The sequence below is a fragment of the Coregonus clupeaformis genome, chromosome 27, assembly GCF_020615455.1.
Source record: "Coregonus clupeaformis isolate EN_2021a chromosome 27, ASM2061545v1, whole genome shotgun sequence".
Taxonomy (NCBI): Eukaryota; Metazoa; Chordata; class Actinopteri; order Salmoniformes; family Salmonidae; genus Coregonus; species Coregonus clupeaformis.
In genome coordinates, this window is record NC_059218.1 from 6,449,303 (window position 1) to 6,471,569 (window position 22,267).

Here is a 22,267-nt window from a genome sequence, read left to right on the forward strand (position 1 = left end):
CACTGAAGTATCCCTCATGTGCATTTTACCAGTAAGCCTACTGTCTCATGAGTCTTCTCAAGTACCCCCTGTGGATAGGCTAAGTACCCCTGGTTGGGAACCACTGATGTAGGCTATATGTGTGCTCAAGCAAACAGCACGCGCCCTCTGTGCTGTTGGCTAGAGTGCACGTGCCAATACCAGAGTGGGCACACTCGCTATATAACGCATTTGTTTTTGTGAAGAAAATGCGATGGAAACCTATTTAACTTGTATTTTTTATTCGGTACATGGTAATTGAACCGCAAAAGCTATTTCTATGTGCACCACGTCATCATCCACAGGCTTTTATCTGCAACAAGTCAATTTGATATAAACACATCTTTGGTGGGAAAATGCACATATTGTTTAATGCGGCTTTTAGAATATTCGAATGAAAATCTGTCGCCAATTGGATGGAAACCTAGCTACAGACTGACCAGGTGAATCCAGGTGAAAGCTATGATCCTTTATTGATGTCACCTGTTAAATCGACTTAAATCAGTGTAGAATAGATGAAGAGGAAGAGACTGGTTAAAGAAGGATTTTTATGCCTTGAGACAATTGAGACATGGATTGTGTACGTGTGCCATTCAAAGGGTGAATGAGCAAGACAAAATATTTAAGTGCCTTTAAACGGGGTATGGTAGTAGGTGCCAGGCGCTGGTTTGAGTGTGTCAAGAACTGCAACACTGCTGGGTTTTTCACACTCAACAGTTTCCTGTGTATAAAGAATGGTCCACCACTCAAAGGACACCCAGCCAACTTGACACAACTGTGGGAAGTTTTGGAATCAACATGGGCCAGCATCCCAGTGGAACGCTTTCGACACTTTGTAAAGCCAATGCGCCGACAAATCGAGTCTGTTCTGAGGACAAAGGGGGTGCAACTCATTAGGAAGGTGTTCCTAATGGTTTGTACACTCAGTGTACATTTGAAGTGAATTTGAAGGTATTTTGCATTTGTCGTGGCAACTAGAGCATCAAAGTTCAAACAAAACTACATTTACATTGTGCATTAATAATATGCACTTCAAGGGTCAGTCATTCCCAACAAATGATACAAAGTAAAACATTAAAAATTCACAAACTTCCAAAAATGTAATCTTCTAACCTAAATCTAAACTTAAACCTATCCCTTTCAAGCATTCAGTCAGGGATGTGCAGTAAAGTGGTTTTGTTATAGCATCCAGATACTGAAACAAAAGTTACAGCTTATATTGAATTGGGACCCTCAGTACAACTCAGTTCCGCAATACCAAAGAGAATACAAATAGCTTATCACACTTCAACCTGTGGTTTTCTGTCAAGCTCTGATTGGCGAGGGCTTTCTGTGGCAGCTGGCCCCTGTCTATACCCCAGTCCTACATTGAGTGGTTGTTCATTTTCCAAGTAGTCTTTGAAAGAGACTGATTGATGATGGCCTCTTTCAAGCTTGCACTCCTTGTCTTAATTGCTTACCAGACCACAGGTATGCTATACAATTGCACACTGTTTAGGTTAATGCTATAACATATGAATATGATGTTATAGTATTTTTAATTAAATGTACATAATTTTTTTACTAAACATGTAATTAAAATATATAATCTTGTTCATGAGACATTTAGAACCACAAATGGAAACACGTGTTCAATGGAGACACATTTTTATAACAGAAAAAATATACAATTGTTCATCTTTTTATCTTTCCACAGCTCTGGCGAGGGTTGTCGGTGAGGAGGGAACACAAAACGCCTGGGACAAGCTGAAAGTAAGAACTATTGTTCTTTTGAAAACAATGATTCATCCCTTTAACCCACAAAATACCAGTATATGCGACCCTGTGCTGCATAATAACAACCAACTGGCAGGATTTAAAAAGCAAAAAATATATAGAGAGAAAATATAGAAATATAAATGTGTTTTACTAAGAGAAAATGACCAGATAATGTGCTCCATAATCAATATCATTACTACAGTATATGAATCAAATAAAGTATACTTATCAATAGGATTATTAATCAGATTAGTTCCCAGGGGTTCACAAACTTTTTTGTCTCATGACCCCATTTTGATTAATATTCTTTTCGTGATCTCACCATGTAAACAAAAGGTGATGTAATCAACGGCCAATGTTTATTTACTATTTTAATTGGGGCTATGACAGTCTATTACAAATCAGTCTGACAGTTCTTTTGACAATATTTCACTTATAATTCACTGTATCACATTTCCAGTGGGTCAGAAGTTAACATACACTAAGTTGACTGTGCCTTTAAACAGCTTGGAAAATTCCAGAAAATGATGTAATGGCTTTAGAAGCTTCTGATAGGCTAATTGACATCATTTGAGTCAATTGGAGGTGTACCTGTGGATGTATTTCAAGGCCTACCTTCAAACTCAGTGCCTCTTTGCTTGACATCATGGGAAAATAAAAACAAATCAGCCAAGACCTCAGAAAAGAAATTGTAGACCTCCACAAGTCTGGTTCATCCTTGGGAGCAATTTCCAAACGCCTGAAGGTACCACGTTCATCTGTACACAAGTATAAACACCATGGGACCACGCAGCTGTCATACCGCTCAGGAAGGAGACACGTTCTGTCTCCTAGAGATTAATGTACTTTGGTGCAAAAAGTGCAAATCAATCCCAGAACAACAGCAAAGGACCTTGTGAAGATGCTGGAGGAAACAGGTACAAAAGTATCTATATCCACAGTAAAACGAGTCCTATATCGACATAACCTGAAAGGCCGATCAGCAAAGAAGAAGCCACTGCTCCAAAACCGCCATAAAAAAGCCAGACTACGGTTTGCAACTGCACATGGGGACAAAGATCATACTTTTTGGAGAAATGTCCTCTGGTCTGATGAAACAAAAATAGAACTGTTTGGCCATAATGACCATCGTTATGTTTGGAGGAAAAAGGGGGACACTTGCAAGCCGAAGAACACCATCCCAACTGTGAAGAACGGGGGTGGCAGCATCATGCTGTGGGGGTGCTTTGCTGCAGAAGGGACTGGTGCACTTCATAAAATAGATGGCATCATGAGGAAGGAAAATTATGTGGATATATTGAAGCAACATCTCAACACATCAGTCAGGAAGTTAAAGCTTGGTCACAAATGGGTCTTCCAAATGAACAATGACCCCAAGCATACTTCCAAAGTTGTGGCAAAATGGCTTAAGGACAACAAAGTCAAGGTATTGGAGTGGCCATCACAAAGCCCTGACCTAAGTCCTATAGAAGATTTGTGTGCAGAACTGAAAAAGCGTGTGCGAGCAAGGAGGCCTACAAACCTGACTCAGTTACACCAGCTCTGTCAGGAGGAATGGGCCAAAATTCACCCAATTTATTGTGGGAAGCTTGTGGAAGGCTACCCAAACGTTTGACCCAAGTTAAACAATTTAAATGCAATGCTACCAAATACTAATTGAGTGTATGTAAACTTCTGACCCACTGGGAATGTGATGAAAGAAATAAAAGCTGAAATAAATCATTCTCTCTACTATTATTCTGACATTTCACATTCTTAAAATAAAGTGGTGATCCTAACTGACCTAAGAAAGGGAATTTTTACTAGGATTAAATGTCAGGAATTGTGAAAAACTGAGTTTAAATGTATTTGGCTAAGGTGTATGTAAACTTCCGACTTCAACTATAAATGCCTGGAGCATTTCGATTTAGGAGATTCTTATAAAATGGGTTAAAATCATGTATAGTAACCCTAGGTGTAAAATAGTAATTGGCTATTTCTCTGATAGTTTTAAACTGTCAAGAGGAGTAAAACAAGGTTGTCCACTATCGGCATATCTATTTATTATGGCCATCGAAATGTTAGCTATTAAAATCAGATCCAACAATAATATCAAGGGATTAGAAATCCAGGGCTTAAAAACAAAGGTGTCATTGTACGCTGATGATTCATGATTTCTTTTAAATACACAACTTGAATCCCTCCACAGCCTCTAGATAAATGTTCTAACCTCTCTGGATTACAACCAAATTATGATAAACATACTATATTATGTATTGGATCACTAAAAAATACAATTTTTACATTACCATGTAGTTTACCAATACAATGGTCTGATGGTGATGTGGATATACTCGGAATACATATCCCAAATGAAATAAATGATCTCACTCCAATAAATGTTAATAGACAGTTAGCAAAAATAGATATGATCTTGGAAAGGTAAATACCTGTCTATTTGTGGAAAAATCACCCTGATTAACTTTTTAGTAATATCCCAGTTTACCTATTTGCTTATGGTCCTGCCTACGCCTAGCGAACAGTTTTTGAAATTATATGAGAAAAAAATATTCCATTTTATTTGGAATGGCAAGCCAGACAAAATTAAACAGGCCTATTTATATAATGAATATGAATTCGGAGGACATAAATTATTCAATATTAAAGCATTAAACCTATCACTAAAAGCTTCAGTCATACAAAAGTTATACTTAAATCCAAACTTGTTCTCTAGCAAATTAGTAAGATTGTCTCACCCCATGTTCAAGAATGGCCTTTTTCCCTTTATTCAGATTACAACCTCTCACTTTCAGTTATTTGAAAAGGAAATAATCTCCCAAATATCACTATTTCTAAAACAAGCCATAGAAAGTTGGTTGCCATTTCAATTTAATCCTCCAGAAACGACAGAACAAATAATGCAACAAATATTGTGGTTAAACTCAAATATACTAATTGATAACAAACCATTATTTTTTTAATAAACAAAAAAAGGTATAATCTTCATAAATGATATAATAGGTAGGACTGGTGGAGTTATGTTGCACATGCAGCTAACAAAAACATATGGAAATGTCTGCTCTACCCAAAATTACAACCAAATAATTGCAGCAATACCGCAAAAATGGAAGAGGAAAGTGGAAGGGGAGAAAAGTAAGGAACTTGTCTGTCGGCCCTGCATTAAAGACCATAATTGGTTAAAGAAAATTGTGACAAATAAAAAAGTATACCAGTTTCATTTAAGGACCAAAGGATTGACAGCCGTCCCATATAGATTGCAAAATAGTTGGGAAGAGATTTCTGACGTACGGATTCCATGGCATAGAGTTTATGAACTGATACGCAAAACGACGCCGGATTCAAAACTTAGAATTGTTCAATTTAAATTATTATACAAAATTCTTGCTACCAATAGAATGTAATTTTTTTATGGGGGATACAATCTTCCCAGCTCTGCAGATTTTGCTGCGAAGAGAAAGAATCATTAGATCATGTGTCCATAATAAGTATATAGGTTATATATTATGAGCTTTTGTGAAAGAGCACAGTTAGAAAGATATGGCATATAGAAGCATACCGGATGGACATCATGAAAATGATCGGAGGATGTTCAGGAGTAAAAACAAACAAAATATAATTATTGACTGTGTCCATAAAATGTATATAGTATGTATAAGCATGAAGTATCAAATAAAATAAAATAACATTTTATTGGCCACATGCGCCGAATACAACAGGTGCAGACATTACAGTGAAATGCTTACTTACAGCCCTTAACCAACAGTGCATTTCTTTTTAACAAAAAAAGTAAAAATAAAACAACAATAAAAAAAGTGTTGAGAAAAATAGAGCAGAAGTAAAATAAAATAACAGTAGGGAGGCTATATATACAGGGGGGTACCGGTGCAGAGTCAATGTGCGGGGGCACCGGCTAGTTGAGGTAGTTGAAGTAATATGTACATGTGGGTAGAGTTAAAGTGACTATGCATAAATAATTAACAGAGTAGCAGCAACGTAAAAAGGATGGGGTGGGGGGGCAGTGCAAATAGTCCGGGTAGCCATGATTAGCTGTTCAGGAGTCTTATGGCTTGGGGGTAGAAGCTGTTGAGAAGTCTTTTGGACCTAGACTTGGCACTCCGGTACCGCTTGCCGTGCGGTAGCTGAGAGAACAGTCTATGACTAGGGTGGCTGGAGTCTTTGACAATTTTGAGGGCCTTCCTCTGACACCGCCTGGTATAGAAAGATATGGCATATAGAAGCAAACCGGATGGACATCATGAAAATTAAGTAAAAACAAACAAAATAGAATTATTGTAAAATTGACTGTGTCCATAAAATGTATATAGTATGTATAAGCTGGAAGTAGAGGCCTAAGCGTTGTTGTTCACTAGTTTACTCCAATTAGGGGAGGGGTGGTGGGGTTGGAAAGTAAATAAGGGAAATAAAGGGAAATATATTTTTTTAAAGGATATGTATATATATGTATGTATTTATATGTATGTGTGTGTATATGTATGTGTATATATACAGTGAGGGAAAAAAGTATTTGATCCCCTGCTGATTTTGTACTTTTGCCCACTGACAAAGAAATTATCAGTCTAAAATTTTAATGGTAGGTTTATTTGAACAGTGAGAGACAGAATAACAAAAAAAAAATCTATATATAAATCTATAAAAATATAAATTGATTTGCATTTTAATGAGGGAAATAAGCATTTGACCCCTCTGCAAAACATGACTTAGTACATGGTGGCAAAACCCTTGTTGGCAATCACAGAGGTCAGACGTTTCTTGTAGTTGGCCACCAGGTTTGCGCACATCTCAGGAGGGATATTGTCCCACCCCTCTTTGCAGATCTTTTCTAAGTCATTAAGGTTTCGAGCCTGACATTTGGCAACTCGAACCTTCAGCTCCCTCCACAGATTTTCTATGGGATTAAGGTCTGGAGACTGGCTAGTCCACTCCAGGACCTTAATGTGCTTCTTCTTGAGCCACTCCTTTGTTGTCTTGGCCGTGTGTTTTGGGTCATTGTCATGCTGGAATACCCATCCACGACCCATTTTCAATGCCCTGGCTGAGGGAAGGAGGGTCTCACCCAAGATTTGACGGTACATGGCCCCGTCCATCGTCCATTTGATGCGGTGAAGTTGTTCTGTCCCCTTAGCAGAAAAACACCCCCAAAGCATAATGTTTCCACCTCCATGTTTGACGGTGGGGATGGTGTTCTTGGGGTCATAGGCAGCATTCCTCCTCCTCCAAACACGGCGAGTTGAGTTGATGCCAAAGAGCTCGATTTTGGTCTCATCTGACCACAACACTTTCACCCAGTTCTCCTCTGAATCATTCAGATGTTCATTGGCAAACTTCAGACGGCCCTGTATATGTGCTTTCTTGAGCAGGGGGACCTTGCGGACGCTGCAGGATTTCAGTCCTTCACGGCGTAGTGTGTTACCAATTGTTTTCTTGGTGACTATGGTCCCCTCTGCCATGAGATCATTGACAAGATCCTCCCGTGTAGTTCTGGGCTGATTCCTCACCGTTCTCATGATCATTGCAACTCCATGAGATGAGATCTTGCATGGAGCCCCAGGCCGAGGGAGATTGACAGTTATTTTGTGTTTCTTCCATTTGCGAATAATCGCATCAACTGTTGTCACCTTCTCACCAAGCTGCTTGGTGATGGTCTTGTAGCCCATTCCAGCCTTGTGTAGGTCTACATTCCTGTCCCTGACATCCTTGGAGAGCTCTTTGGTCTTGGCCATGGTGGAGAGTTTGGAATCTGATTGATTGATTGCTTCTGTGGACAGGTGTCTTTTATACAGGTAACAAGCTGAGATTAGGAGCACTCCCTTTAAGAGCCAGAAATCTTTCTGATTGCAAATCAATTTATAACATTTTTGACATGCGTTTTTCTGGATTTTGTTGTTGTTATTCTGTCTCTCACTGTTCAAATAAACCTACCATTAAAATTATAGACTGATCATTTCTTTGTCGTTACAATCTATCTGCAATATTAAAGCTGATCTACCCCCTAAATTTTTTTTTAAAAATATTAAAAAATGAAAATTAGTTCTTCCACACCAATGTCAACAAACTATTTCTGTATGGACCTCACTTTGTGCACGGGGACATTGTCATGCTGAAACAGGAAAGAGCCTTCCCCAAACTGTTGCCACAAAGTTGGAAGCACAGAATCGTATAGAATGTCATTGTATGCTGTAGCGTTAATATTTCCCTTCACTGGAACTAAGGGGCCTAGCCCAAACCATGAAAAACAGCCCCACACCATTATTCCTCCTCCACCAAATGTTACAGTTGGCACTCTGCATTGGGGCAGATAGCATTCTCCTGGCATCCGCCAAACCCAGATTTGTCAGTTGGACTGCCAGATGGTGAAGCGTGATTCATCATTCCAGAGAATGCGTTTCCACTGCTCCAGAGTCCAATGGCGGCGAGCTTTACACCACTCCAGCCGACTCTTGGCATTGCGCATGGTGATCTTAGGCTTGTGTGCGGTTTCTCGGCCATTGAAACCCATTTCATGAAACTCCCACTTGGTGGCTGAGCCGTTGTTGTCCCTAGACGTTTCCACTTCACAATAACAGCACTTACAGTTGACCGGGGCAGCTCTAGCAGGGCAGAAATTTGACGAACTGACTTGTTGGAAAGGTTACATCCTATGACGATGCCACATTGAAAGTCACTGAGCTCTTCAGTCACTGCTAGTGTTTGTCTATGGAGATTGCATGGCGTTGTGCTCGATTTTATACACCTTTCAGCTCTCTCTCTCCCTCTTGCTTCTCCTGAATGTTGAAATAAATTAATTTGTTCAAAACTGTTCAACTATTGTCTTTCTCTCTCTCTGAGTCAACTACTCACCACATTTTATACACTGCAGTGCTATCTAGCTGTAGCTTATGCTTTCAGCACTAGATTCATTCTCTGATCCTTTGATTGGGCGGACAACATGTCAGTTCATGCTGCAAGAGCTCTGATAGTTTGGAGGACGTCCTCCGGAAGATGTCATAATTACTGTGTACGTCTATGGAAGGGGGTGAGAACCAAGAGCCTCCTAGGTTTTGTATTAAAGTCAACGTACACAGAGGAGGACAGAAGCTAGCTGTCCTCTGGCTACACCATGGTGCTGCTGAGGCTACTGTAGACCTGTGTGTTTTAATAAATTATTTGGTGACGTGAATATATGTATCTAAAAAGGAAAACTTTTTAAATGTTTCACTATTTTTATTTTTATGAAATTCACTGAGGAGGATGGTCCTCCCCTTCCTCCTCTTAGGAGCCTCCACTGACTCTGTTCTAATGAAGCTTGTGGGCATTGTATAGGGAAACAGAAGACACATACATATTCTTGAGAATGTTATTTTTCAGTGATGGGGTCATACTATTTTGTGTCTTAAACCGTTCAAAAACCATGCAATCATGCAATCTTTGTTATTTTAATTCAGAGTTTCTCGTGAACCCATTTTCAAATCAGGCGACCAACCCCACATAAGGTCGTGGCCCCCAGTTTGGGAAACGCTGTCCTATGCATTCATTATGGAATTCCCTATAAAATTGTTATTACAAATGTATAATAAATGCTCATGTAAATGTTACATCTAAAAGCATCAGTTTCAAGATCAGCCTACTATGCCCCAAGAAAGAGGAAGCTCCATAGCTTCAACCCCCTCCTACCCAACATACACTTAACCTAAATACCCCCACACCCCCAAACCAGGAGTTAAGAGCCAAGTCAATTTCACTTCTGTTTTCTTGTAAAACAGTTTTTCAGTCTATAGACTATAGAAGAAAGGTATAAAAGACAGGTTTTGCAACACGAAAGAACAGTTCATAGAAATCCAGCACTGCTTTTCAGGGAGTACCTTCAGGAATAATGTCAACTTCCACTTACAGTACAGTGAGGGAAAAAAGTATTTGATCCCCTGCTGATTTTGTACGTTTGCCCACTGACAAAGACATGATCAGTCTATAATTTTAATGGTAGGTTTATTTGAACAGTGAGAGACAAAATAACAACAAAGAAATCCAGAAAAACGCATGTCAAAAATGTATTTGACCCCCTCTCAATCAGAAAGATTTCTGGCTCCCAGGTGTCTTTTATACAGGTAACGAGCTGAGATTAGGAGCACACTCTTAAAGGGAGTGCTCCTAATCTCAGCTTGTTACCTGTATGAAAGACACCTGTCCACAGAAGCAATCAATCAATCAGATTCCAAACTCTCCACCATGGCCAAGACCAAAGAGCTCTCCAAGGATGTCAGAGACAGGATTGTAGACCTACACAAGGCTCGAATGGGCTACAAGACCATCGCCAAGCAGCTTGGTGAGAAGGTGACAACAGTTGGTGCGATTATTCGCAAATGGAAGAAACACAAAAGACCTCGTGGAGTTGCAATGATCATGAGAACGGTGAGGAATCATCCCAGAACTACACGGGAGGATCTTGTCAATGATCTCATGGCAGCTGGGACCATAGTCACCAAGAAAACAATTGGTAACACACTACGCCGTGAAGGACTGAAATCCTGCAGCGGCCGCAAGGTCCCCCTGCTCAAGAAAGCACATATACAGGGCCGTCTGAAGTTTGCCAATGAACATCTGAATGATTCAGAGGAGAACTGGGTGAAAGTGTTGTGGTCAGATGAGACCAAAATCGAGCTCTTTGGCATCAACTCAACTCGCCGTGTTTGGAGGAAGAGGAATGCTGCCTATGACCCCAAGAACACCATCCCCACCATCAAACATGGGTGTCAAACAATGCCCTCAGCCAGGGCATTGAAAATGGGTTGTGGATGGGTATTCCAGCATGACAATGACCCAAAACACACGGCCAAGGCAACAAAGGAGTGGCTCAAGAAGAAGCACATTAAGGTCCTGGAGTGGCCTAGCCAGTCTCCAGACCTTAATCCCATAGAAAATCTGTGGAGGGAGCTGAAGGTTCGAGTTGCCAAACGTCAGCCTCGAAACCTTAATGACTTGGAGAAGATCTGCAAAGAGGAGTGGAACAAAATCCCTCCTGAGATGTGTGCAAACCTGGTGGCCAACTACAAGAAACGTCTGACCTCTGTGATTGCCAACAAGGGTTTTGCCACCAAGTACTAAGTCATGTTTTGCAGAGGGGTCAAATACTTATTTCCCTCATTAAAATGCAAATCAATTTATAACATTTTTCACGTGTTTTTCTGGATTTTTTTGTTGTTATTCTGTCTCTCACTGTTCAAATAAACCTACCATTAAAATTATAGACTGATCATGTCTTTGTCAGTGGGCAAACGTACAAAATCAGCAGGGGATCAAATACTTTTTTCCCTCACTGTATATACTAGGTAGAATAAATGGATGTCTTTGCCTCAGTATCTCGCCACAGCTTGGAGTTAGCATTCTTCTCTTTCCCTCTCCTCTTCTCAGAAAGGGGACAGCTGCCAGGACTGTACCCAAATAATTGAACTCCTTATAGACATTCTCTCCAACCCGGACATGCAGGTGAATGCATCGACAGAACATGCACCCCTGAACCATACATACCATACATTTGAATCATTAATAAAAACACCCAGAAACATATAACCATCACATAAGTACTACTTGTATGTGCATATGATGCTCGTTCACCTGGGTCAGTTTTTGTTCCTTTTAGTGGTAAGGCTGCAGATAGAGCATACAGCTTTATTTTCCGCAAACCAGGAAAAACAACAAACACTTTCAGTTCCTGAAATGGTTTTCACCTGTTTCTTTCCCACAAACCCTCACTCAACACAAGTTGTACAGTTTGTGTTTCTGTTCTGCATTGCTATTTTGGAGAATTAGAAAGCCACGTCCTGTTTTCTATACAAAAGTAACTATAAAAGCAGTTCACGGTATATTTCTGACTACCAAGTTCCCCTTTTCTCTGAAGCTGGCCAGGCACTTCGGTCTGTGTAATCTCACCTTTGAATAGTTCATCTTAAACATAATCAGTGGCCCAACAAACCAGTGGTAGGCAAAAAGAAATGTACTTTACTGTAGCTTTTAATACATTCTTTAATTCGTCTTAATGATTGTAAAACACATAATTTACCTCGTGTCTCAAAATGATTTCAACTGATGCCTCCACTCCTCCATCCCCAGACCAAGATCAGGAGCGAACTGGAGAAACTATGTGACCTCATGCCAGGTCCTGCGGCCCCCAAACTGTGCCGGGAACAGGTGGATCAGAACCTCCCCCTGGCCATCACCTTCTTGACTAGCTTCTTCGTAAGTGCTGGTGGGAGGTTGAGAAAGATCCTGGTTTGTAATTTTTGATATAATTCTGACCGAATGAGCCTGAATTGAGCCTCTCTCGTCTCCCACAGAAACCCGCTGAGGTGTGCTCCGTGTTGGGACTTTGTGGCTCCCAGTCAGACAGCCAGCAGCAGAGCCTGCTGACCAATCACATTCAAGAGGGTCTGAAGTCAGCCATGACAATGACAAAGGTGAGCCAGAAAGAACAGGACTAATGCAGTCTCTGACCTCTACTCTGCGGCCCACTGACTGTTTGTCTGTCTTTATCTTGTTCTCTTTCTCCCTCTGTTTTTTTTCTGTTTCTGTTTCGTCTACCAGGTGCAGTTCTCGCCAGAATGTACCTTCTGCATTTATCTTATCAAGTCACTGGAGAGTATGCTGCCGAAAATAAGGACTGAGGTAAGGCATGCCATAGAAATATAATTACCGTAGTGCAGGGATCATCAACTAGATTCAGCCACGGGCCGATTTTTTCTTGAGCGAATGGTCGGGGGGCAAATAAAACCACCCGTGGGCCACCAGTTGGTTAAGAGCATTCATAAATTACTTTTATGAACATGTACATGCAAAAAAAATATATAATAATAACCTGCCATTTTCACAACTCTTAGTAAAAAACTCATCAAAATGTGAAACGTATTTCTAGATGATTAAGTTTGGTGAAAAAGTGACTGTATGATTTTGTGTGTTGTACTTAGTCATTTGAAAATGTGCTTAGAGTTTTGAAACAACTGCCTTTTTTATTAGTTTTTTACTAAGAGTTGTGAAAATGGCAGGTTTATTTTTTGCATGTAAATTGATTTTATGCTACACAAATATAAATAACATAACATTTTTCTAAACTAATCCAATCTGTTAGTAGTTGGACTTATTGTACCTGTTGCTGAGATGGTTGTTCCAGTTTAGACAGTTAAGGTAGTCTACATTTTTTCGAGCCCTACCTTGGCAGTTCAAATTGTTGGATATCCTCAATCTGGCTGGAATTCAATAGGATTTACACATCACTTTGCAAGCCAGAATAATGTGATGTAGCCAACTAATAAGCTAGTAAACTGCTAGAGTAACATTCAAATTCCAAAATACACGGTATCAGTGAACACCATAGCAGTGTACCTTTCACACTGAGATAATGTAACATTTTAATGCCACTGGTGTTAAAAACTATCAGTTGGAACACACTCAAAAGTGTTGTCATCACCCAATATAGCGTTCAATATCTACACCGCTGGTGTTAGAAAATAGACATTGTGACAATGTTAAAAGGGAAACACTTTGAAAAGTCTTTATAAAAACAAATTCTGGTGGCTCTCATATAAACACTTCAAAAGCATTATATTGTATACCCACAGTATTCAGTTTACCAATCAGAGTTTGCTGTGCACTAACGCACACATTCACATTTTAGCAGACGCTCTTATCCAGAGCAACATACTGGAGCAATTAGGGTTAAGTGCCTTGCTCAAGGGCACATTGACACATTTTTCACCTAGTCGGCGCAGGGATTTGAACGCTCTTAACCGCTAGGCTACCTGCCGCCCTACAAGCACTCACACACACACACACACACACACACACAAAATCATTTTCCCAATGCCCTGTATGTGTTTCCCCTCCCAGATGGCTGTGATTGATCTGCTGGGGAAGGTGTGTGGCATTCTACCCACGTCCTACAGGAAGCAGTGTGAGAACCTGATAGAGAAGTATGGTAAGATGCTGATGGACATGCTCCTGACCTACGCCACCCCTGAGGTCATCTGCACCCTCATCGAAGCCTGTCATGGCATGGAGACGCCTGTTCTGGGTGAGTTCATGACCACTTCATCGTTCATCCCTCCTGCCCTGCCTTGCACCACCACCATATAATCACTTTTCTCTCTATCCATTTCCTCTTCTATTTTATCCTGTTTTGAAATGTCTCCCTCTTTCTCTCCCTCTCAGAGAATGCTCCTCTGTCTGACTGTGACTCCTGTCTGACCCTGGCGGTTCTGACTCGTCTACAGCTGGGCTCCAATGCTTCAGAGCCCCAGACCTCCTCCTTCCTGGCCTCTGTCTGCCAGCTCCACCCCAACGCCCTGCCCAAGGTCAGCCCTGCTACCTGGTCTACATTTAACCTCAGAGCCTTATAGATGCCTCTGGGCTCATGTCTTATTTCTCTTTTCAGTGTGATGGCTTTACCCAGCGCCACGGGCACCAGCTGAAGGGGGTTCTGGGTAAACCAGAGTCTGCCCTTGATGTGTGTGAGGTATGTCATGTTTAGATTCACTCGACTACACACTGTAACATAACATGAAAGTCACTTAAATCCAAGTTTCTATGGGCTGGGTGGGGATGTACTTTAAGTGGCTGTGAGAGTAACTTGAATAATTTGTTTATCAGAGAGTGGGCTTGTGTGGGGGAGTGAGAGAGGCAGGAGAACAGGGAGGGGACCCATGCACTCTAGGCACCAGCTACAGTTGCAGAGACCGCATGACTGCCCTGGAATGCGGGGTATGGCCACCGAACACACCAACAAAGTTTTATTTTATTTTACCTTTATTTTAGCAGGGAGTCCCATTGAGACTAATGTCTCTTGAGACAAAGGGAGCCCTGCATCACACAATACATCAAGAAAATACAAAAAAAGTATAGTACACATTTCATAACAGAACAAAGGTGTTTAAATCTTGGCATGTAATTTGTCTTATATAGATGGTGTCCTTCTGCCAGATGTTTGCGTGGAAGTAAGAACCTTTGCCCAGCATCTACTCTCAAAGTGGACGGTAAGTTGACTCTTGATGTACATACAGCGCCTATCATAAGTATTCACCCCCCTTGGATTTTTTCACATTTGTTGCATTACAATGTGGGATTGAAATGGATTTAACTATGACATTTTGTCATTGATCTACACAAAATACTCCATAATGTCAAGGTGATAAAAAAATTCTGCCCATTTTTACAAATGTATACAAATTAAATAACTAAAATACAGTTGTTGCGTAAGTATTCACCCCCTTTGTTTTGGCAAGCCTAAATTAGTTCAAGAGTACAAATTGGCCTAACAAATCACATGAATTAATAGGGGTTGACATGATTTTTGAATTATGACCCACTGGGCACACACACTGATTGAATTGTTGTTGTTTCAACGTAATTTGTCAACTTATTGTGACGTAGAATCAACATGGAAATACATTGGATTTGAAAAGAGTCATCAACCAGTAGGGCGAGAGTGGGGTAAATTGAGGGAAAGGGTTAGTTAAGCCACCCCTTGTTTCTAGGAAACCATATACAAAATGTGTAATTTGACCAAATATTTAGGAAGAGATTATCATTCATCCACTGTTGATTGGATATTTGGAAGTTTAGAAGTAGTTAGTGATATTAAGGATATTTTATTTTTTATGAAGGATGGTGTGTTGATCTACAAGTTATTAATATGTTGGATTCACATCTCCATCACAACCAAAACTCTAAGTTGAAGAATAGGACTAAATCAAATAAAACTTTATTTGAAGTGCATTTAAGTTGGATTTGATTTAGTGCTATTCATTAACTGAGATTTTTGGTTGAGATGGAGACGTAAATCCAACATATCAATCATTAATTTGTAGACAAACTGGATATTGAATTGTGAACACAACCGAATATCAACATTTGAGGAGATGTATCTTCTGCTTGAATAGTGTATATATATATATATATATATATATATATATACTCTGCTCAAAAAAATAAAGGGAACACTTAAACAACACAATGTAACTCCAAGTCAATCACACTTCTGTGAAATCAAACTGTCCACTTAGGAAGCAACACTGATTGACAATACATTTCACATTCTGTTGTGCAAATGGAATAGACAACAGGTGGAAATTATAGGCAATTAGCAAGACACCCCCAATAAAGGACTGGTTTTGCAGGTGGTGACCACAGACCACTTCTCAGTTCCTATGCTTCCTGGCTGATGTTTTGGTCACTTTTGAATGCTGGCGGTGCTTTCACTCTAGTGGTAGCATGAGACGGAGTCTACAACCCACACAAGTGGCTCAGGTAGTGCAGCTCATCCAGGATGGCACATCAATGCGAGCTGTGGCAAGAAGGTTTGCTGTGTCTGTCAGCGTAGTGTCCAGAGCATGGAGGCGCTACCAGGAGACAGGCCAGTACATCAGGAGACGTGGAGGAGGCCGTAGGAGGGCAACAACCCAGCAGCAGGACTGCTACCTCCGCCTTTGTGCAAGGAGGAGCAGGAGGAGCACTGCCAGAGCCCTGCAAAATGACCTCCAGCAGGCCACAAATGTGCATGTGTCTGCTCAAACGGTAAAACGGTCAGAAACAGACTCCATGAGGGTGGTATGAGGGCCCGACGTCCACAGGTGGGGGTTGTGCTTACAGCCCAACACCGTGCAGGACGTTTGGCATTTGCCAGAGAACACCAAGATTGGCAAATTCGCCACTGGTGCCCTGTGCTCTTCACAGATGAAAGCAGGTTCACACTGAGCACATGTGACAGACGTGACAGAGTCTGGAGACGCCGTGGAGAACGTTCTGCTGCCTGCAACATCCTCCAGCATGACCGGTTTGGCGGTGGGTCAGTCATGGTGTGGGGTGGCATTTCTTTGGGGGGCCGCACAGCCCTCCATGTGCTCGCCAGAGGTAGCCTGACTGCCATTAGGTACCGAGATGAGATCCTCAGACCCCTTGTGAGACAATATGCTGGTGCGGTTGGCCCTGGGTTCCTCCTAATGCAAGACAATGCTAGACCTCATGTGGCTGGAGTGTGTCAGCAGTTCCTGCAAGAGGAAGGCATTGATGCTATGGACTGGCCCGCCCGTTCCCCAGACCTGAATCCAATTGAGCACATCTGGGACATCATGTCTCGCTCCATCCACCAACGCTACGTTGCACCACAGACTGTCCAGGAGTTGGCGGATGCTTTAGTCCAGGTCTGGGAGGAGATCCCTCAGGAGACCATCCGCCACCTCATCAGGAGCATGCCCAGGCGTTGTAGGGAGGTCATACAGGCACGTGGAGGCCACACACACTACTGAGCCTCATTTTGACTTGTTTTAAGGACATTACATCAAAGTTGGATCAGCCTGTAGTGTGGTTTTCCACTTTAATTTTGAGGGTGACTCCAAATCCAGACCTCCATGGGTTGATACATTTTATTTCCATTGATAATTTTTGTGTGATTTTGTTGTCAGCACATTCAACTATGTAAAGAAAAAAGTATTTAATAAGATTATTTAATTCATTCAGATCTAGGATGTGTTATTTTAGTGTTCCCTTTATTTTTTTGAGCAGTGTATATATACACACACACACTACCGTTCAAAGGTTTGGGGTCACTTAGAAATGTCCTTGTTTTCGAAAGAAAAGCAATTTTTGTTGTCCATTAAAATAACATCAAATTGATCAGAAATACTGTGTAGACATTGTTAATGTTGTAAATGGCTATTGTAGCTGGAAATGGCTGATTTTTTATGGAATATCTACATAGGCGTACAGAGGCCCATTATCAGCAACCATCAGTCCTGTGTTCCAATGGCATGTTGTGTTTGCTAATCCAAGTTTATCATTTTAAAAGGCTAATTGATCATTAGAAAACCCTTTTACAATTATGTTAGCACAGCCGAAAACTGTTGTGCTGATTAAAGAATCAATAAAACTGACATTGAGACCGGTGTTTTGCGGGTACTATTTAATGAAGCTGCCAGTTGACGACCTTTGAGGCGTCTGTTTCTCAAACTAGACACTAATGTATTTGTCCTCTTGCTCAGTTGTGCACCGGGGCCTCCCACTCCTCTTTCTATTCTGGTTAGAGCCAGTTTGCGCTGTTCTGTGAAGGGAGTAGTACACAGCGTTGTACGAGATCTTCAGTTTCTTGGCAATTTCTCACATGGAATAGCCTTCATTTCTCAGAACAAGAATAGACTGACGAGTTTCAGAAGAAAGTTCTTTGTTTCTGGCCATTTTGATCCTGTAATCGAACCCACAATTGCTGATGCTCCAGATACTCAATTAGTCTCAAGAAGGCCAGTTTTATTGCTTCTTTAATCAGCACAACAGTTTTCAGCTGTGCTAACATAATTGCAAAAGTGTTTTCTAATGATCAATGAGCCTTTTAAAATGATAAACTTGGATTAGCAAACACAACGTGCCATTGGAACACAGGACTGATGGTTGCTGATAATGGGCCTCTGTACACCTATGTAGATATTCCATAAAAAATCAGTCGTTTCCAGCTGTGGATTAAATTGTATCACAAGCACATACAGGTAACTGCCAAAATAAAGGAAACATCAACATAAAGTGTCTTAATAGGGTGTTGGGCCACCACGAGCTGCCAGAACAGCTTCAATGTGCCTTGGCATAGATTCTACAAGTGGACCTAAACCATGCCAGGAAAATGCACCCCACACCATATACTTTGTATCCCTAATTTACTCAACTGTTTTCTTTCTTTTGGCAGTATGCCTACAATTTGGGCAGAATGCTCCCCAAATATACAGTGGGGAAAAAAAGTATTTAGTCAGCCACCAATTGTGCAAGTTCTCCCACTTAAAAAGATGAGAGAGGCCTGTAATTTTCATCATAGGTACACGTCAACTATGACAGACAAAATGAGAAAAAAAATCCAGAAAATCACATTGTAGGATTTTTTATGAATTTATTTGCAAATTATGGTGGAAAATAAGTATTTGGTCAATAACAAAAGTTTCTCAATACTTTGTTATATACCCTTTGTTGGCAATGACACAGGTCAAACGTTTTCTGTAAGTCTTCACAAGGTTTTCACACACTATTTTGGCCCATTCCTCCATGCAGATCTCCTCTAGAGCAGTGATGTTTTGGGGCTGTCGCTGGGCAACACAGATTTTCAACTCCCTCCAAAGATTTTCTATGGGGTTGAGATCTGGAGACTGGCTAGGCCACTCCAGGACCTTGAAATGCTTCTTACGAAGCCACTCCTTCGTTGCCTGGTCGGTGTGTTTGGGATCATTGTCATGCTGAAAGACCCAGCCACTATTCATCTTCAATGCCCTTGCTGATGGAAGGAGGTTTTCACTCAAAATCTCACGATACATGGCCCCATTCATTCTTTCCTTTACACGGATCAGTCGTCCTGGTCCCTTTGCAGAAAAACAGCCCCAAAGCATGATGTTTACACCCCCATGCTTCACAGTAGGTATGGTGTTCTTTGGATGCAACTCAGCATTCTTTGTCCTCCAAACACGACGAGTTGAGTTTTTACCAAAAAAGTTATATTTTGGTTTCATCTGACCATATGACATGCTCCCAATCCTCTTCTGGATCATCCAAATGCACTCTAGCAAACTTCAGACGGGCCTGGACATGTACTGGCTTAAGCAGGTGGACACGTCTGGAACTGCAGGATTTGAGTCCCTGGCGGCGTAGTGTGTTACTGATGGTAGGCTTTGTTACTTTGGTCCCAGCTCTCTGCAGGTCATTCACTAGGTCCCCCTGTGTGGTTCTGGGATTTTTGCTCACCGTTCTTGTGATCATTTTGACCCCACGGGGTGAGATCTTGCGTGGAGCCCCAGATCGAGGGAGATTATCAGTGGACTTGTATGTCTTCCATTTCCTAATAATTGCTCCCACAGTTGATTTCTTCAAACCAAGCTGCTCACCTATTGCAGATTCAGTCTTCCCAGCCTGGTGCAGGTCTACAATTTTGTTTCTGGTGTCCTTTGACAGCTCTTTGGTCTTGGCCATAGTGGAGTTTGGAGTGTGACTGTTTGAGGTTGTGGACAGGTGTCTTTTATACTGATAACAAGTTCAAACAGGTGCTATTAATACAGGTAACGAGTGGAGGACAGAGGAGCCTCTTAAAGAAGAAGTTACAGGTCTGTGAGAGCCAGAAATCTTGCTTGTTTGTAGGTGACCAAATACTTATTTTCCACCATAATTTGCAAATAAATTCATAAAAAATCCTAGTGTGATTTTCTGGATTTTTTTTTCTTAATTTGTCTGTCATAGTTGACGTGTACCTATGATGAAAATTACAGGCCTCTCTCATCTTTTTAAGTGGGAGAACTTGCACAATTGGTGGCTGACTAAATACTTTTTTTCCCCACTGTAGAACAGTTTGTTGCATTGTAGCCATAGACATATAATCCATTGAAGGGTTTTGAAACCTCTTACCCTAGAAATTTGACTGTTAAACTCATGGCTACACTAGAAATGGCTGCCAGCCCTGACTTGAATGGGAACTGCCATCTATGGATTATATTTCTATGGTTGGCTGTCAGTTTGCCTTTTGCAAATTTCAAAATACAATCGCAGGAAAAACAGTTTGGAAAGCAAATGCCTAGTCTACTACTGAAAAGAGAAGCCTAACCTGTCTGTAGAACCAATAAAAATAAATATTGAGCGAACAGCATCACTGTTTTTCAAAGTAGCTTATCTTGAGATATGCTATTGCCACGACCAGCCATTAGCCATCACCGGTGAGTACTAGCCTAGGCTTCATCTTCATCATTGGGTGAGTCAGTGTGCCACTGGAAAGTTTATTTCGTAGCCAACTGTAGCCTATAATATACTGTAGATTTCACCTGGATTCAGCTGGTCAGTCTATGTCATGGAAAGAGCAGGTGTTGTTAATGTTTTGTATACTCAGTGTATTTCCTCCTAATATTGTAGGCTACAATGAATCTGTGTGGTGCTTCATTGGCCTGGGCTGTTTGAATTCAAGGCCAGATCGTTTTTATTGATCTGTTTGTCAGTGTCAGAGTAGCCACTCATTTCGGTCATTTGTTTGGCATTAAAAAAATATTATGCTAATGTCTTATGTCATGTAAATGAAAAGGCACATTTTCCAAACCCTGCAACAACAACAAAAATCCCCATTTATGGCAATCTACTCAACTGTAGCCTATGCTTTATTATAAAGGGGCTTTTTCTTCAACAGTACATTTATCGAATTGCATCTTTGTGCACAGATTTGTTTACAGAAAATTAGGGTGTGTCAGGAAGGGGGTTATAAAAAACAAAGTCACAGAGCCTACGATTTATTAATCCAACCCTGTTAACACAAATGTGAATAAATCCAAGGGAGGGTAATACTTATGATAGGCAAGCTATTTAGGTTTCAGAGAACTGGTTGTCACACACACGACTCAGGTTGTAAATAATTGTGCCCACTCTTTTCAGATTGATAATCCAAGACTTTGAGAGAGCCTGCGGCCTTTGCTACATCAAATTGCAAATATACCATTTACTGTGTCAATATTTTTCTATATGATAATACTTCCTTCACACATGAACATTGCGCTGAATATTTTGCCAATGGATATGATTTTATAAAACTGTTCTGTACTTTTACTTGCGGGCAGCACACAAGAGTCAGTATGAACTCTACAGAACAAATCAATGCATTCCTGGGTGCGTGGGATTAAGACAACATGATAAAGACATTGACACCATTTATAGACATTCATTATATTAGCTGTAAAGGTGGCTAAATGTACTGGGGAAATGATCAGATTAGCTTGCTTGCGATTGTAGCTTTACATGTGGTCTCATATTCCTTCTCATATGAATATTAGTTGTGTTCTTCACGCTCATTTGGTTACTGACACTGCCATTATCAAAATAAAATAAGTTATTTTCCAGTGACTGACCCTTTAATGTAAATCATTTCTACATAGGGGAGCAATGGTGTAGTGAAATTCCAAACATTGTACATTACATTGTGTCCTCATTAGGGACATGATAGTCTACCCCTCCCAATTAATGCATTTCTGTTTCAGTACCATTGGAGGTTAGTGCTGCAAGAGTTGCATAGAGGATAATAAAATAAATTGCGTACAGAACATCAGGGTAGACTTTTATTCAAAGATTTCACATGGAGCATTTCAAGTCTTTCGGAAATTGAACATTTGAGCCAAGGGGAGGGGTATGTAAGCATCAAGAGAGCATCACAGGTGAGGGGTTGGAGATTGTAGCAGGTGTAGGCAGGGTGTGGGTGGGGAGGGAGGTAAAAACATTTTAAAAGGCACTTTTACACCTTCAGTAACCAGATTGACAGCCTCACCACCGATTAAAACAAAACCCCAAAAAAATGTAGAGAAAGCAAATGATGCAGTCTGCACAGACCCAACAGAGAGCATTGTAAATGAGGCCGGCTTCTCTGTACAACACCCGCCAGACTTTTGCTTCTATCAGTGGGCAAGTGGGAAGAAAAACTTTTTTTTAAATACGTCTGGGAAGTCAGTCATCTCACAAACCC

The 22,267-nt window shown here is 40.9% G+C and overlaps 1 protein-coding gene across 2 annotated transcripts; it reads left to right on the plus strand.

The window, feature by feature from the left end:
* Positions 1-1,377: 1,377 nt before the first annotated feature.
* Positions 1,378-21,654, plus strand: sftpba (surfactant protein Ba). Of its 2 annotated transcripts, XM_041851059.1 has the most exons (12): positions 1,378-1,488; positions 1,715-1,770; positions 11,182-11,256; positions 11,881-12,006; positions 12,105-12,224; positions 12,352-12,432; positions 13,651-13,834; positions 13,972-14,114; positions 14,195-14,275; positions 14,410-14,520; positions 14,722-14,792; positions 21,190-21,654. In XM_041851059.1, the coding sequence occupies exons 1-11, from the start codon at positions 1,434-1,436 to the stop codon at positions 14,755-14,757; spliced, it is 1,068 nt and encodes a 355-aa protein (XP_041706993.1). In that variant the 5' UTR covers positions 1,378-1,433; the 3' UTR covers positions 14,758-14,792; positions 21,190-21,654. The 2 variants fall into 2 exon arrangements, with proteins under 2 accessions (XP_041706993.1, XP_041706994.1); XM_041851060.1 differs by lacking the exon at positions 11,182-11,256.
* Positions 21,655-22,267: the final 613 nt, after the last annotated feature.